The sequence below is a fragment of the Buceros rhinoceros genome, unplaced genomic scaffold, assembly GCF_000710305.1.
Source record: "Buceros rhinoceros silvestris isolate BGI_N320 unplaced genomic scaffold, ASM71030v1 scaffold24026, whole genome shotgun sequence".
Classification (NCBI taxonomy): domain Eukaryota; kingdom Metazoa; phylum Chordata; class Aves; order Bucerotiformes; family Bucerotidae; genus Buceros; species Buceros rhinoceros.
The window spans coordinates 12,482-26,443 of record NW_010419635.1 but is presented as its reverse complement, the minus strand read 5'-3'; the positions used below and the strand labels follow the sequence as shown (position 1 = coordinate 26,443).

At 56.2% G+C, this 13,962-nt stretch overlaps 1 protein-coding gene across 1 annotated transcript in view; it reads right to left on the bottom strand.

Annotated features, from left to right (window-relative positions):
• The window catches only part of EPB41L1 (erythrocyte membrane protein band 4.1-like 1), a gene marked incomplete at its 3' end in the record, with an annotated part of 28,065 nt that overhangs the window by 1,668 nt on the left and 12,435 nt on the right, over positions 1–13,962 (bottom strand). The window contains exons 14-18 of the mRNA XM_010139022.1: positions 3,648–4,046; positions 2,212–2,322; positions 1,755–1,829; positions 1,502–1,564; positions 523–618 (exon numbers count right to left, since the gene is read on the bottom strand). Coding sequence (XP_010137324.1) covers positions 523–618; positions 1,502–1,564; positions 1,755–1,829; positions 2,212–2,322; positions 3,648–4,046 — 744 coding nt within the window. The remainder of the gene's footprint in view (positions 1–522; positions 619–1,501; positions 1,565–1,754; positions 1,830–2,211; positions 2,323–3,647; positions 4,047–13,962) is intronic.

Genomic DNA, 13,962 nt, shown 5'->3' with positions numbered 1-13,962 from the left:
AGCCTCCAGCACTGGTGCTGAGGGCTTTTTGGACATGTCGCCTGGTTCTAGGTACATCTGGGAACGCTCACCCCAGCTGCATGGGCAGGGACTTTCATGCCCGCTGCTGGCAGCCTAATTTAGAGCTCGAGGTGGTCAGCAATACTGCGCACTGCTCTTCCTTCTCGCCTCAACAACTCCCTGCCCTCCCCAATGAGTAAGGTGGCACAGCATGTGTTCAGTGCCCGTGGGTGGTGACAAACATCCAAACCCCAGCTGTCCTGGCCCGCAGTCCCCTGTGGTCACCCCTGGCTGGATAGGACAAGCAGCGCAGCAGGGATGAACTCAGAACAGGGCGCTCAGCGGGGCATGGGATGCTGTGCTGGCTTGGCATCCCCCATGGGACAGGATACGCTTTTTTGGCTTGTAAGGAGGAGAGGGGCATTTTCTGCTGTACCAACCATGATACAAATCCACCCATCCTTGAACTCCAGTGGCTTCCATCAGGAATCCCCCAGCTTCCCCCTTTGGAGCTGCTCTTACCTTGGTAACGTGGGTAGTGGTGGAAGTGGAGAGGGTTTCTGCAGTGGCACTGAATATGCTGGTGAGCACTTCCTTCCCAGCAGAGCCGCTGCTGATCTGCAGGACAGACAACAGCGGCATCAGTGGGGCCACCACGAGGGAGCCCCCAGCGTTGGCTCCCGAAGAGCTGGGACCTTCCCACTGGGATGCACCTACTCAGCCAAGCACAGGAGGGGAGAGAGTGGCAAGGGAAAAAAAGACACTGACTGCACCGTGCTTCCAACTGGACCTAGGTGTTTTGGGGGGCCAGGGAGAGGTTTCTACAGCTACATCAAGCCCAGAGCTGCAGAAAAGGCTTCTAGAGTGGGGAGATTACTTCCTGGCTGCATTCCACTCTTCCCCATCCATCCTGAGGGCCACCCTAAGTGCAGAGGTTTCAGGCTCCCTCTAGCTTTGTCCATCCCACTTTGCAGGGCAAGAGCTGGGAAGGCTGCGCTGAAGCCCCAGCCACAGAGCGCTGGGTACACCCTCTCTGCTGCACAAAGGGACAAGCCTGGGGCAGCACACGGCACCTGGCCAGGCCGGGCTCCACCAGCATGAGGCAACCGAAAAGGAATACACTACACAGCAAGGACTGCTGCTGGGCAGGGTTGCTGATGGCTGTCACCTCCACTGGGAGCCAGGAGACTTTGTGTGTGGCCTTAGGTGGCCAGGCAGAATCCCCAGGGCTAAAGAGACTTCACCACGGACTGGGCTATTTTTCAGGAATTATCCTGCCCCAGCAGATGCTCCTGGTGCAGATCTGGCACAGGAGAAAGGCCACAGGCAGGGGGTCCCCTTGCCATCTCGCTCCCCAACCTTCTGAGCATCCTTCTGTTCTTCCCAGTACCAACATACCAACCAAGGGTGCCAGTGCTGGGAAACCCAGCCCACCCCCTGCCCCCTAATCCCTCCTTCCCCACCACTTGGCCTGGTGGGGATGCCATGTCCCCCACCTCACCGGTGAGAGGGAGCGAAGGTCTGTCACAGGAACGGCCCCTTTCCCAGCCTTGGTGCTGTGATCCTGAAAGAAGAGCAGAGGGGTGCGTTGACTCGGATGTAATGTGGGGGCAAACACGTTATACCACCCTCCACAGACACCCCCCGTGGGGCAGAGACCCCCCAGCACAGCTGGCCCCAGCTGCCCTCATCAGAGCAGAGGGACCACGGGGGACAGTGGCTTCCCCACCTCTGGAGAGGCCAGCCCTGCTTACTGAGGTTGCTGTCTCTGCAGTGCCAGCATGATCAGTGGCTGTGGCGTCCCTGCTGCCCACGGTGCCTCCTTCCACCTGCCAGGGCAAAGAAAATCTGGTGAGCCTGGAGGTGCCAGGGAGGTGACGATGATCTGGCTGTCCTTGCTGCCAGAGGAAGCCAGGGAAGGCCATGAGGCCACGGACATGTGCTGTGCAGCACACATGGTAGCCGTCACCCTCTGGTGACATCCCCATGTGCCAGTGCTGCCCAGTGACATGGCAGATGGGGCCAGAAACACATCCAGAATATCTCTGTGTGGGCTTTGACGTTTTGGGGACTCCAAGGATGAGCAGAGTCCGCCAACTGCCCCACTCAGCCACCAGCCCTCCCAGCGCTGTTGCTGGGACATGTTTTCCTGGCCTGAGGCTTGGCAGAGCTATCAGGGAGCAGGGCGACAGGAAGACAGAGCCATGTCACCTGGGCTGTGTCTGTGGTGCCGACCTGGGGGGAAGCAGAGTCGTCTGCTTCAGGCTCCTTCGTGCCCAGCCCTGGGCCAGTGGACACAGCATCCGTTTTCAGGGCAGGTGACTGCAGAAGAAACACAGCAAGTCAGTCACGATGGGGCACAGTGCTAACAGCCCTGTGTGCTCCTTGTGCACCAGCCCCCACGAGCAGAGCATCCCTCTCCCACTCCTCTGCAAGAGCCACACATGTATGATGTCCTGCAAATGTCACGCTGAGCCCTGCCTGGGCAAAGAGCCAGGACAGTTGGCCACTATCCAAAGCGCCCTGTGTGACTGACATAACCAAATCAGACCTGATGCTCTGTCCCTGGAGTTTTGAGCAATTTTTTGGAGAGATTTATAGACACCACAGGTTAGGTCAAACTTGTCTTCAAAAGTGGTGGGTGAGACCCACCAAATCCATTTCACTCTGGCACACAGAATGTGTTCTGCTTCCTGCAACTGTGGTTACACCTGGGGTGTCAGAACCTTGGGAGAGTGGAGACTGTTTTTTCCAGCACTCCCCCGCTACAGGAAACTAGAGCTGCCAAGGGCTCCTGCACAGGGGATGCTCAGCCAGTGCTCAGCATTCCTGAGTCAACGGCCTCCCATGGGGCACCGTGGAGCCGATCACCTGTGCCCATGGCCCTGCTGTGACCCTGCAGCCCATGGCAGTGGATGCATCTCACAAGAGTTTCCAGGCTGGCTCAGAGAAAGCAGCATTTTCCGCAGCATTTTCCCGGCTCCAGGTCCGGACTCACCCCAGCAGCTCCTGTTAGCAGAAGGCCCTGGCCCAGCGCAGAGGCAAGGCTGCATTTTGTCTGAGCTGGGGCTGGCTCTACCATCCTCTCCCTGTGGTGTACGCTCAACTTCCACTCACATGCTACAGGCATTTCTCTTAGCACCGTTCTAATCGCTCCTGTCATAGGAGTGACCCTCCACAAGCTTTGGAGGCGCTCCCACAAGCTGTAAGTCCCTCCCAGCCCTGGCATGACCAGAGAGGTTATTTGGCAGCACATTTCTCTTCACTACACAATCTGATCACTGACTTCATGCAAAACACAAGGACAGAGCTGTTGGTTAGTGACACATGCCCTTCCCAGCTGCTGACATGCTGTAGTGGTGTGAGGGACAGGGTGGGCAGCCAAACACAGGGGATTAAGAGATGACAGTGACTTCTCCTGGTTAGCAGAGGCACAAAACACATGACGGAGCCATGCAACACAGATGACCATGTGCATGACAGCAGAAGAGCTACACTGGACAGGAACCTGGGGATGTCTGAAAGCTAGCATGCTCTTCAAACCAACGTGGGAATGCACACCAGCAAGGCAATACCAGGCAGCAGGACAAGTAGGATGGAGGTGTAACGGCACTGAGACAGTCTTGGTGAATGGTGTCCCCGTGTACCTCTAGCCGGGAGACGTCTGGGCTGGGCTGAGAGACCTTCTCCCCGCCTTTGACATTCTCTTCCAGTCCGGAGACTACTTTGTCAGTGTGCTGGAAGGAAACCAGGCCATCGTCTTCTGGTTCACTCTTGTTCTTGTCCAGCTCGGGCAGGCTCCGGGAGATGTCCTCAAAGGCTGTGCTGTGGAAGTCTCCGATCACTGTGAAGTCCACCTCTGCTTCCAGGCTGGAGGTTGAACTGACTGTGATGCTGGAGCACTTGCGCTCGATGGCCAGGTGGTTATCCTTCAGAAAGACCGAGTCCTTCTCCTGGTCCTGCTCCTCATCGCCGGTGTCACTCTCGGGAGCCCTGTGCCGAGGTGGCTTAGCCTTCTCCTCAGCGCCCTCCCTCAAGCCTGCTCTCTGAATGAGACACAATGGTGGAAAGAGATGGAGACAGTGAGCACCACATGGTGTGGCAGCGCTGGCGGTGGCGACAGGGGAGAGGGGAGGAGGAGGAGGAGGAGAAAGAAGTCTGTAGCAAACATCACAGAGTAGAGTCAAACACAACTCAAGCATGGAGACTGAAACCTTTCTGACAGCAGCGACTTTGCAGGAGTGGGGTGGGGCGAGAAGGGTTATTCAATCCGATTTTGCCAAAAGTCTGTTGGTAATTAGTCACCTCCAAAAAGGGTCAGTCACACCAAAAAGCTGGGCCAGCTTGGAGGTACATCAGTGCACCCGGGGTGGAAGCAGATGTATGCAAAACAATGGGTCTGTAAGGGACATTCAGAAACAGCTCAGACGCCAGTGCTATCATATGTCAGTAAGGTTGGGTACTCAAAAAAAAATAAACACAAACCAAGGGAAAGAAAGAGAGAAGTGTTTGAAAGGAAAGGGCCCATCAGCCACGCGCGGTGAAGGAGAAGCGAAGGAGTGTGCCAATTCCACTGAGCATCTGCGTGGGCCCGGTGGAGTGTGACCCCGGGGGAAGAGGACCAGGCCCCCAGGATTGCCCACCAGCCCTGCACACCAGGGCAGCTGCTTGCGCCGGGGGCGGGGTCTGCCCCACCAACCTTCAGAGGCCTCACACACCTGGGAGTGAGTCTCCAGGATGACCTAGTTGAGCCTTTGTTCAGTGTAATTGACAGCACAACCAGAGCCAGGGGGTGACCTCCCTCCATGAGCTCCTCCAAAACTGGACATACCTCTCAACTCCATCAGAGGGTACATTTCCCCTCGCTATGCTTTGCCATGAAATCATGGAAAATCTAGACCCGTGCTGGACTTTGAATGTCGCTCGAGGCAGTTCTCCCTTAGGAGCAGCTCTAAGCCCACTGATGCCAAAGGAAACCCACCTCCTGGACTCTGCTCCGAGTGTTTGCAGCCAGAGCCATCCTCGCCATGGGCCAGGCTGTGCCAGCACAGCCTTCCCTTGACACTGCCGGAGGTTGAGAGGTATGAGGAACAGACATCCGAGGTTGTGCAGCCAGAGCCATCCTCGCCATGGGCCAGGCTGTGCCAGCACAGCCTTCCCTTGACACTGCCGGAGGTTGAGAGGTATGAGGAACAGACAAAGTCCAGAGGAACACACCTGCACACACAGGTGGTTGTGTGTGTGTGTGTATAAAGCAATACATAACAGCTCTGCGACTGGGAGAGGAGCCGAAGCACACAGCCCTCAGCTGGGTACGGTGAGCTTTCATACTACGGTAAGAAGCGGTTAGGAAAACAGCACTGAGACCTGGAAGACCACTGGAACAGCAGTCTTTAAATTCTCTTCTTTCGGGCTGGATTTTACTGACGGGTCAGATAAATCCTTTTCTTCCCCACTTGGTTCCTGAGATTTGCTCTGGATTAGAGAAAATGGTTAGTTGTAAGGAAATGAACGCTGCAGGAGCTGATCTAGTGCTTACAAGAGCGAAGAAAGCTATTTCATCACCCAGCCACCAGCTTGCCGAAGACAGGGGAGGGTGGTGAGGCCGGCGAGCTAAGCAAGAAGGGATATCAACATAAGGTATGCAAGGGTGAAGCTGGAAGCGTGGGCACGCTGCTGCTAGGGGCGTGTGTGTCCGTGACGGAGTTGCAGCTCCTTCAGGAACCCCCCATCTCCCTTTCTTGCTCCTGGACATGAAGCTTGGGTGCCTGTTCTTGGGTTTAGCAAGTGACATTCTCCAGGGAGCCAAAGTGTCGGGGCGGGGAGAGTCACAAAACAGAAGCTGATGAACCAGCTGGCCAGCGGGTCTGCATTCAGCAAAGAAGCCTGACCACACACACATACATGTAAGGACAGGGTATGCAAAGCGACTGCCGTCAGTCAATGGATGTGGGACGAGCCACTGAACATGGGAATAAAGAGCCACACAACATGCGCATGAACTTTCCGTCCGGACAGTTCATTGGAAGAGTTACCACAGCTTCTGCCAGCGTGAGTTCGCAGCCAGAGTCAGGGGAGGCCAGGTCAGCACTGTCTTCTCCTTCACGCTCCAGGCCAACAGAAACAGCTTCCTTCAGAGCAAGAGGCTGGGAGTTGTCTCGTGAACCAGCCCACTGCCCGAGGGCCACAGAGCCCACGCTGGACGCAGGTCCCAGCAGGGTGACCGGCACTGCTGGTGGCGAGACAAGGCTGGTGTTCAAAAGCACGTCCTGTGCCAGCCTTGTCTTCCCCATTGCTTTTGATGATGTCTCAGCTTCAGGCACGTGCTTTCGTCCCTCCTGGGCTACTCTTCGCTCCACTTCGCTCTGTTCGAACATCTTAATCTTAGAGGACACTGAGGTTTTCCTGTAGCTCTCACTGTCCTGCCAGCTGCCTGGGGCCACAGTGACATCTCCATGCTCCTGGGACACAGCTCCTGTCCTCCCAGACACACGGATCAGTGACCCAGACTCTATTTGATGTGTCCCGCTGCCTGCTTGCAACTCTCCCTGGCCTTTATAGGCCAAGGTAGAGAGCTGGTACATCTTGCTTCCTTGACACAATTCTGCTGCAGAGGAGGAGGAATGCAGGACATCAGCAGCTGCTTTGGCAGGAGACTTATCCTGTGGGAGCTGCCCCAGAGCCAGGTCACTGTCCCGGGTGGTTTCTCCTACTGTAGGGCTCCTGCCTTGCAGATCTCGTCCCGCATTAAACTCCAGGTCCCAGAGTGGCTCTCGTGCTTTGGGACCTGCCGTGTGGAGCAGCCCTCCAGCCACAGGACCCTCGTGGGGTAGGTCTCTTATTAAGGCCTCTGTTTGTTGTTCCCGTTCTTCTGCCTTGGGAGGCAGCTCTGCCGTGAAAGGGCTTTTGTCCTGGGACAGTTCTTCCATCCCACAGCCTTCATCTCTGGCCAGCTTCCCTGATGTGGGCCCTATGTTCTGTGAGAGCTCTTTTATCATGGGCTTCTCCTCTTGGAGTGGCTCTTGTGTGGCAGGGTCTTTGCTCTGGAATGTCATCGCTGTGACAGAGTTCACGTGCTGGGTCACCTCCCCTGTGGCCGGGTCTCTGACCTGGATCAGCTCTGCTGCAGTGTCTGTGTTTTGGGGTGGTCCTCCTGCAACAAGACTTGTACCTTGGTGTGATTTCCTTGGAGCAAAGCCCATGTCCTGGGGTTGTTCTTCAGATTCAGGATGGGTGCCCCTGGGTATTACCTGTGCTACGGGGCTCACCTCCTTGGGCACTCCTTTGCCTGCTACAAGGCTTGTCTCCTTGTGCGCCACCTCTGCTGAGAGGTTCCCACGCTGGGGCATGCCCACATCTCTCCCAGGGCTGCTGCCTCGGGACGGGTCTCTGCCCTCGGTGCCTGGGTCTAACCCTGCAGGGCCAGGGCTGGATCGCTGCAGGAAGGGCGTGGGGACAGGACTGCTGGACTTATCTCCCTCTGACCCTGCGGCGCTGTGAGGGTGACCCTGCTCAGACGCAGCTGGTGGAGGCGCCTTGCTCTCTATCTCTTCCATCTGAAGAACCACTTGGGCACTTTCCTCTTTGTCGCCATCTGCTCCAGTCCTTCCTGAGAGCCCCTCCACAGCTGTGCAGATGTCCGGGCTCTGTACTGGGCTGTCTCTGTGCTCTTCAGCCCCATGGCCAACCCCTGCCAGGCCACACGGCCTTAAGCCTCCCACTGGGCTTTGCAGATCCATCTCCTCTGGTCCCATCTCTTGGGAACATGGTAGGGTTTCATCTCCCTCAGGTGCTTCACAGCCTGTCAACCCAGCAGATGCTTTCTCTTGCTGTAGGGGCAGCCCTTCCTCCTGCCCCGAGGTGGGACGTCCTGCCAGGCCAGTCCCATCACAGCCTGTCCTGGGCTGCTCCGCTGCTACAGCAGGTTTTCCAGACACTGTCCTGTGTTGCTGATTTGTTGAGGAAGAGGGTTGGAACCCTTCTGCCACAGGTGCCACATGCCTGGATCCCTCCCCAGATGTGTTCACAGCGGCTTCTGGTGTAACCTCCAAGTCAAGCCGTCCACCATTCTCCAGGAGCAGGTGTGATTTACTGTCCTTCTCTCCCTCTGGATCTCCTAAGTAGATGATCCTCTGGGTTGCAGAAGTCTCCGAGCTGTCATCACTAGCCTTCACTTTAATTTTAATGATCTCTGTGGCTGCGGCTTGCACCCCGGCCTCCTGCTTCCTGGAGGCTGTGGAAGCACGCTCCTTGGAGACCAGCTCGCTTTCTCCACGGGGAGGCTCTGGCCCCAAAATCTTGGCCCTTTGCCTCCCTTGAGGCTGCTGACATGGGTTGGGCAGACCTGGCTCACTGGTTGTTGCCTCCTCACCCTGCTCCCGAGGGTCCTCCTCTGCGCTCTCAGCTGGCAGGTGCTCTGCCTCCTGGCTGGGTTCCCCCCTGGTTTCCTTCTCACAGATCTCATCCTCCCAGACAGACTCGAAATCCTCTGGACTAGCGATCATTTTTGCTCTCGTCCGGGTATCCAGGGCTGCATCTGCTGGCTCTTCCTGGCCTGCCACTTCCTTGGCTCTCCCTACTGCCATCTCCACTTTCGATACGCACGCACTCATTTTCACTTCTGTGGTACGTGCATGTGCTTCTTCTTTCTTGACTCCCAGGGCTTTCTTTAGAGCTACCGTTTCCAGCCTAGGAGTTTCTCTCTCTATAAATACCCAATGCTCCGAGCCCTGCATTGCAATTGGAGCAAGAAGAGTTAGCATCAAACATACTGCACCTAACTGCTGATGACTGCTGTCAGGAGTAACAGAAAGCTGCTCTGCCTCGGACAGGGCTGACTAAACCGTTAGTATTATTCATGCAAGAGCTGAGGCAGGGTCTACATGAAGAGACTGGACACTCACTGATGGAGAGAAGGGACTGAGAATAAGGGAGCTGATGCCATGTCAGGGACTGGGCTGCTCTATCCTCTCCAGGGACCATGTTTTGCTGTGGGCGGTGGCTCACTGACACACCTGAAATATCTGCAGCTTTGTGGGGAGTGCAGACGTGGGAGCAATGCTCCCAGCAGACACACTAACAGCGTTCGGAGCACCTCTCAGAGGCAGGGGAACGCAGCTGGTTAAACCCCGCTGGGACTCCCTGCCAGGATCCTTGCAATCTCTGTGAGCAAAGGGTGAGATTTCACTGTAGGCCACAGGCTCTGTTTTGAGTAGCGTCACTCTCAGCTTCATCCACATGCCCTAAGACTATGTCAGAGTGCCATCAGCATAAGCAAGAAAAGAAATTATCTTTAGGGATCAGAAAGGCCTTTTCCCCTTCCTATCAGATGCTGCAGCTGAGATTCATGCCTAAGTCCATCCTTCCCAGCTCTCCATGGATATCTCATAGAAGCAATTATTTACCAGAGGTTTCTAGCAATGCTGAAACCAAGGGGTTCAGACAATGTAACCTGTAAAAGGTTACCTGTGAACATGGGATTGGCAGCTGAGACAGTTACAGCTACTGCAGCAAGGACCAAGCAAAGGTTGTGGAGCATCCTGCAGCAAGGACACAGTGGGTTTGTGATACAGCACACAGGGTACCTGTGCTGCTGCGCAGGGGAGACGCTGGATCACTGTTTCTGTGTACACTTTGCTCATTCACATGTTTGTCCTGCAAGACTTCACAAGTGCCAGAACCAAAGCACTGCTAAAATTCGAACACTTCTGGGACTGAAGGTAGAAAATAAATAACCCACAAGAAGACAGCAGCAGGAAAACAGCTGCACCAATGAGGAAGCCCAGTAGCCTCCTCAGCCATCCTACTGCAGGCAGCACAACGTGTGTAGGGTCATGCTGCAGGCATGGTCCTGTAGAGATCACCATGGGGCAGGCTCTGCCCGGGACACAGGCTGCCTGGGCACCAGCCTGCAGGCAGAGCCGCTGTCGCTTCTGCAGGCTGGGCAAGCCTGACCCTCTGTAGCACCAGGATGTGCCCCAGCCCCAGTGAGGGGCTCCCCACTCAGACTAGGAAAAATAATCCGTGAGAACGTGAGCCATGCCCCGGCACAGGGGTGTGAGGGTGAAAATCTGGAGCAGCAGCACCTGAAATGGAACCCTAATAACTGACAGACTGAGGGGAACCAGTGGGGCCAAGGGGAGCAGCGCGAGAAGGAAGGGAGAAGAAGATGAGATTACAGGAGAGAGAGAAAGGAGGAAAACAAACTACTAGTGGAAGGGCTTTCACGAAGAGGGGGATCAGAAATTGGTGAAAGCCCCTGGCAGAAAAATGCCACCTCCCAGCTCCTGTTTTCTTTACCAGGTGCCAAAGAAAGCAAAGCTCTTTGGCACGGTGCCCCAGGCCACGTCCAGGCAGCACCTGGGCAAGCAGCAGACCTCATGCTTGCCCTCTGCCCTGGGCTTTGGCAAGAGCATGGCTGCCCCCTGAAAATCCCCTGGGAGTGCCAGCAGGGCTGTGCCCAGGGGGGCGGTACGCTGGGGGCTGTGGCAGGTACAGCCCACTGGCCACCTGCAAGAACACCGAGCCACCCAAGGGCAGTGGCTCAGCTCACTGCCAGGACAGCACTGAGGTGGCACGTGTGCACTGCCAGCTATGCCACACACATGGCACTAAGGGCACCCTCCTCCACAGAAGACGGATCCTTGCCAAGGACTCTGCCACGGCACCCGCACCCTGCCACAGCCAGGCAGCCCCATGCACCCATGCTGGAGCAGGCAGGTCTCTCACTCCAGATCCCTACAGCATCGCTCGCACAAGCCTTCCCGATACCCCCTTACCCTGTCCTCCTGAGCACCACCTCCCCTCCAGGTCCCCTCCGCCACGCCTGCCTCCAATGCAGGGTTTATTTCTTCAAGGCTCCTGCTTGGAGTTAAGGCTTTAGCCTTAAGACAAGTCTTCTGAAGCCTGGAACAATCCATAGCAGCACCTCTTAACCAGTAAGGAAAACCTAAAAGCTCCAGATTTGTTTCCAATCCAAATTCCTTCTCCGTGAACTTTATTGGGATGAGCACAGCCCATTCCAAGGAACGGCCAGCTACTCTGTGGTGCGATCTGAACTCTGCTCTGGTGGGCTCAACACCAGCCCCAGCCATAGCTCTGGTTCCACAGCTCATGGCAGCCCTTATGTCTCCAGAGCTTGAGGACTGTCAGAGATGTTCAAATGTCTGGATACTTGGCTATGTCCTCCAGGAAAGAAAACAGCTTCTGGAGCTTTGGGGGTCAGTAGGTTGGCAGGACAGAGCGTGTGCCAAGGCAGGAGCTCAATCTCTGATTTCTCACAGGACAATTTACTTTTACACTTCCCTGCCCCCCACCAGTGCATCTTCTCTAGGAACAAGAGCATCTGGCAGGACCGTTCTCACTGTGGCCTACAAACACAAGAGAGAGCGTGCTGGTAGAAAGGAAAGAAATGACGGCACGGAGCTGAGACAGCCGTCTGTCCCTGCCAGCAAGGCCCATAACCTTGGCAGAGCCCAGGGCAGACAGGAGCTTCTCCCTTTGACATCCTCCAATGTCCCTGCCATCTTTCTTTGCTCCTCAGGGAGACCCAGTTCATCTGGGCACAAGTCTTATGACAAGAAGACAAGAATGAGTGAATCTGTGATGTTGAGAAAACGCTGGGTTGCTTTGTCCCCCAAGCCGAAGAGACTCTTGGCACCCCCCAGGCCAGCATTCTGGTCCTCAAGCAGGAGCGAGGACTGAGGGATGGAAGGAAGGGTGGAGACGCATGTTGCAGGGAGTGACAAATAACCCAGCCTCAGGGGATCTGAAGTCCATGAGCACTGAGGGACTTTCTAGCTAAGTATGATGAGAGCTCCAAGGTCTGTGGATGTGCTGCCCTCATGTCATTGCCCTCTCGGGACCACAAATTCCTCATGGCAACCACAGGCCAGGAGGGGACAAGTTCCTACATATCAACTACCAAGTTTCAGTCACTAAAACCTGGAGATGAATTGCAGGTGAAGCCACCTCAGCACCTGCACACCAGCACAGCCCTGGCACCCTGAGGGTCTGTGGAGAGAAAGACTGAATCAAGAGACGGGTGCACGTCTTATTTCTGCTGATTCTGTTCACCAGCACCTAAATACTGGCACATAGAGGGTCCCAGCGTGGACCAGCAGATGCTGCTGCAGAGCCCAAGCATCACTGGAGACATGCTCCAGCCAGCTCAGGTTCAGGATCCAGCTGTGCAGGTAGGGCACAGCCTGAAGACTCTGGCAACTTCTGCACTAAGGGAGATGAGAGGGAGTGAGAGTGAGACCAGCCTCCCCCTGCCCCTGCCTGATCTGCTCCCTGCCCAATGCTGCTCCTGCTCCACTGCCTTCCCTGTGGGCAGCAGGCAGGACCTGCACCCCAGCACCACTGGGCACCACGGTAGCATGGCAGGGTCCAACCACACCACAACCAAGACCCGAAGACCAGTTTTCTTCTGCTCAGTGGTATCTTCTTGTACCTGGGAAACAACCACCATCGTGTGAGATAAAGTGCCAAGAGCCCAAGTTCCTCAGCTGTGGGCATTGTGCAAGGACATCGAAGGCAGCCTGACCCTGCTATGCACAGACATTTCTGGTGCCTCTGGAGATGCTCTGTTTCAGGGTGCTTGGGCCTGGGGAACTGTAAGTGTAGGCAAAAGGAAAGGAAAGCACAAAGGATTGCTGAAGGCAGCTTGTAGCTGCCTGCTGGCTCCTGGAGCAGACACCAGCAGAGTGCCCACGTCATAGGATCAACACTACCTCGGGACCCGCAGCACCAGCCTCCAGCATGGCCCGCCACCCAGAGCACAGCCAGCCCTGGGGCTGGCACAGCAGGGCTCCACTGGAAGGTCTCTCCCAGGACCCTGTCTCACAGCCCAGAAGAAACAGTCAGGGGAACAGATTTCACCAACAGCCCTGTCCTGGCAAGGGATCCCACTCATCGCTAGATAGGGGACCCACCCAGGGGGGCCAGCCAACAGCTCAAGCTCTGCTCAGAGGGCAGGAACCACCTCGGCAGGCAAGAGGGCCCCACAGGGGGACAAACTGTGAGACCGACGGGTGAAAAGAGAAGCAGGATGGTGAAAACCTCAGGAGAAGAGACAAGGCTTTTCTGAATGAAAGACTCCATGCTTAGGGAAGCTCCGTGCTCAGATGCAAAATCGTCTAGGGTGTCCTCTTCCATCGTCTGTGCCAGCACGGGGCAGGCCCTCAGGCTTTCGGCCGAGCTCGGCAGCCAGCAGCCTGGGTGCGGCCTGCTCGGGCCTGGTGGGCGGCAGAGCAGGTTCGTGGCAACTCCCCTTTCTTCGTGAGAGTCCGGAAGGAGAGAGAGAGACAGAGAGAGGGAGAGACAGAGAGAGAGAGAGAGAGAGAGACAGACAGACAGACAGAGAGAGAGCACATGAGAAGTAATGACAGAACAAATGGTGGGTAGGTGGATGGGTAGAGCGAGGGATGGATGGATGGATGGATGGATGGTCGGTCAGAAATCACAGCTATGTCAGCTCTAGATGATCCATTTACATCTCTGCACTTTATATATTTGCTTGTAAAAGAGGTGTGGTGTGACATCCCTCTTCCCAGCTCAGTGCTTTGACAAGGGTCTGTGAGCAAACCTCTGCCCAGGTCACCCTGCAGCCCCCAGCCGGTCTCTGGTCGGAGCTGGGGACCAGCAGGTGCACATGCACATCATGAGTCTCCCACAGAGAGCCCCTGGCCCAGCGGCCCCGCAGTGCCCCGCACCCTCTTGCAGCCCAGCCCTATGTCCTCAGTCATTCTGCAAGACTGTCCTGGGATGGAGCCAGGGAAAAGCAGGCCCCACCGGTGGCATCACCCTGCCTGGACCCGGACCCACCAGCGTGGCCACAGGACTGGCTCTATTGTCCTCATGGGGGAAAGACCACCACGGAGGGGAAAGCAAGCAGGTAGGGTCCCTGGCAGGGAGCGGGAATGACCCTGCCACATGCTGCCTGTACCAAGCCCACCAGGA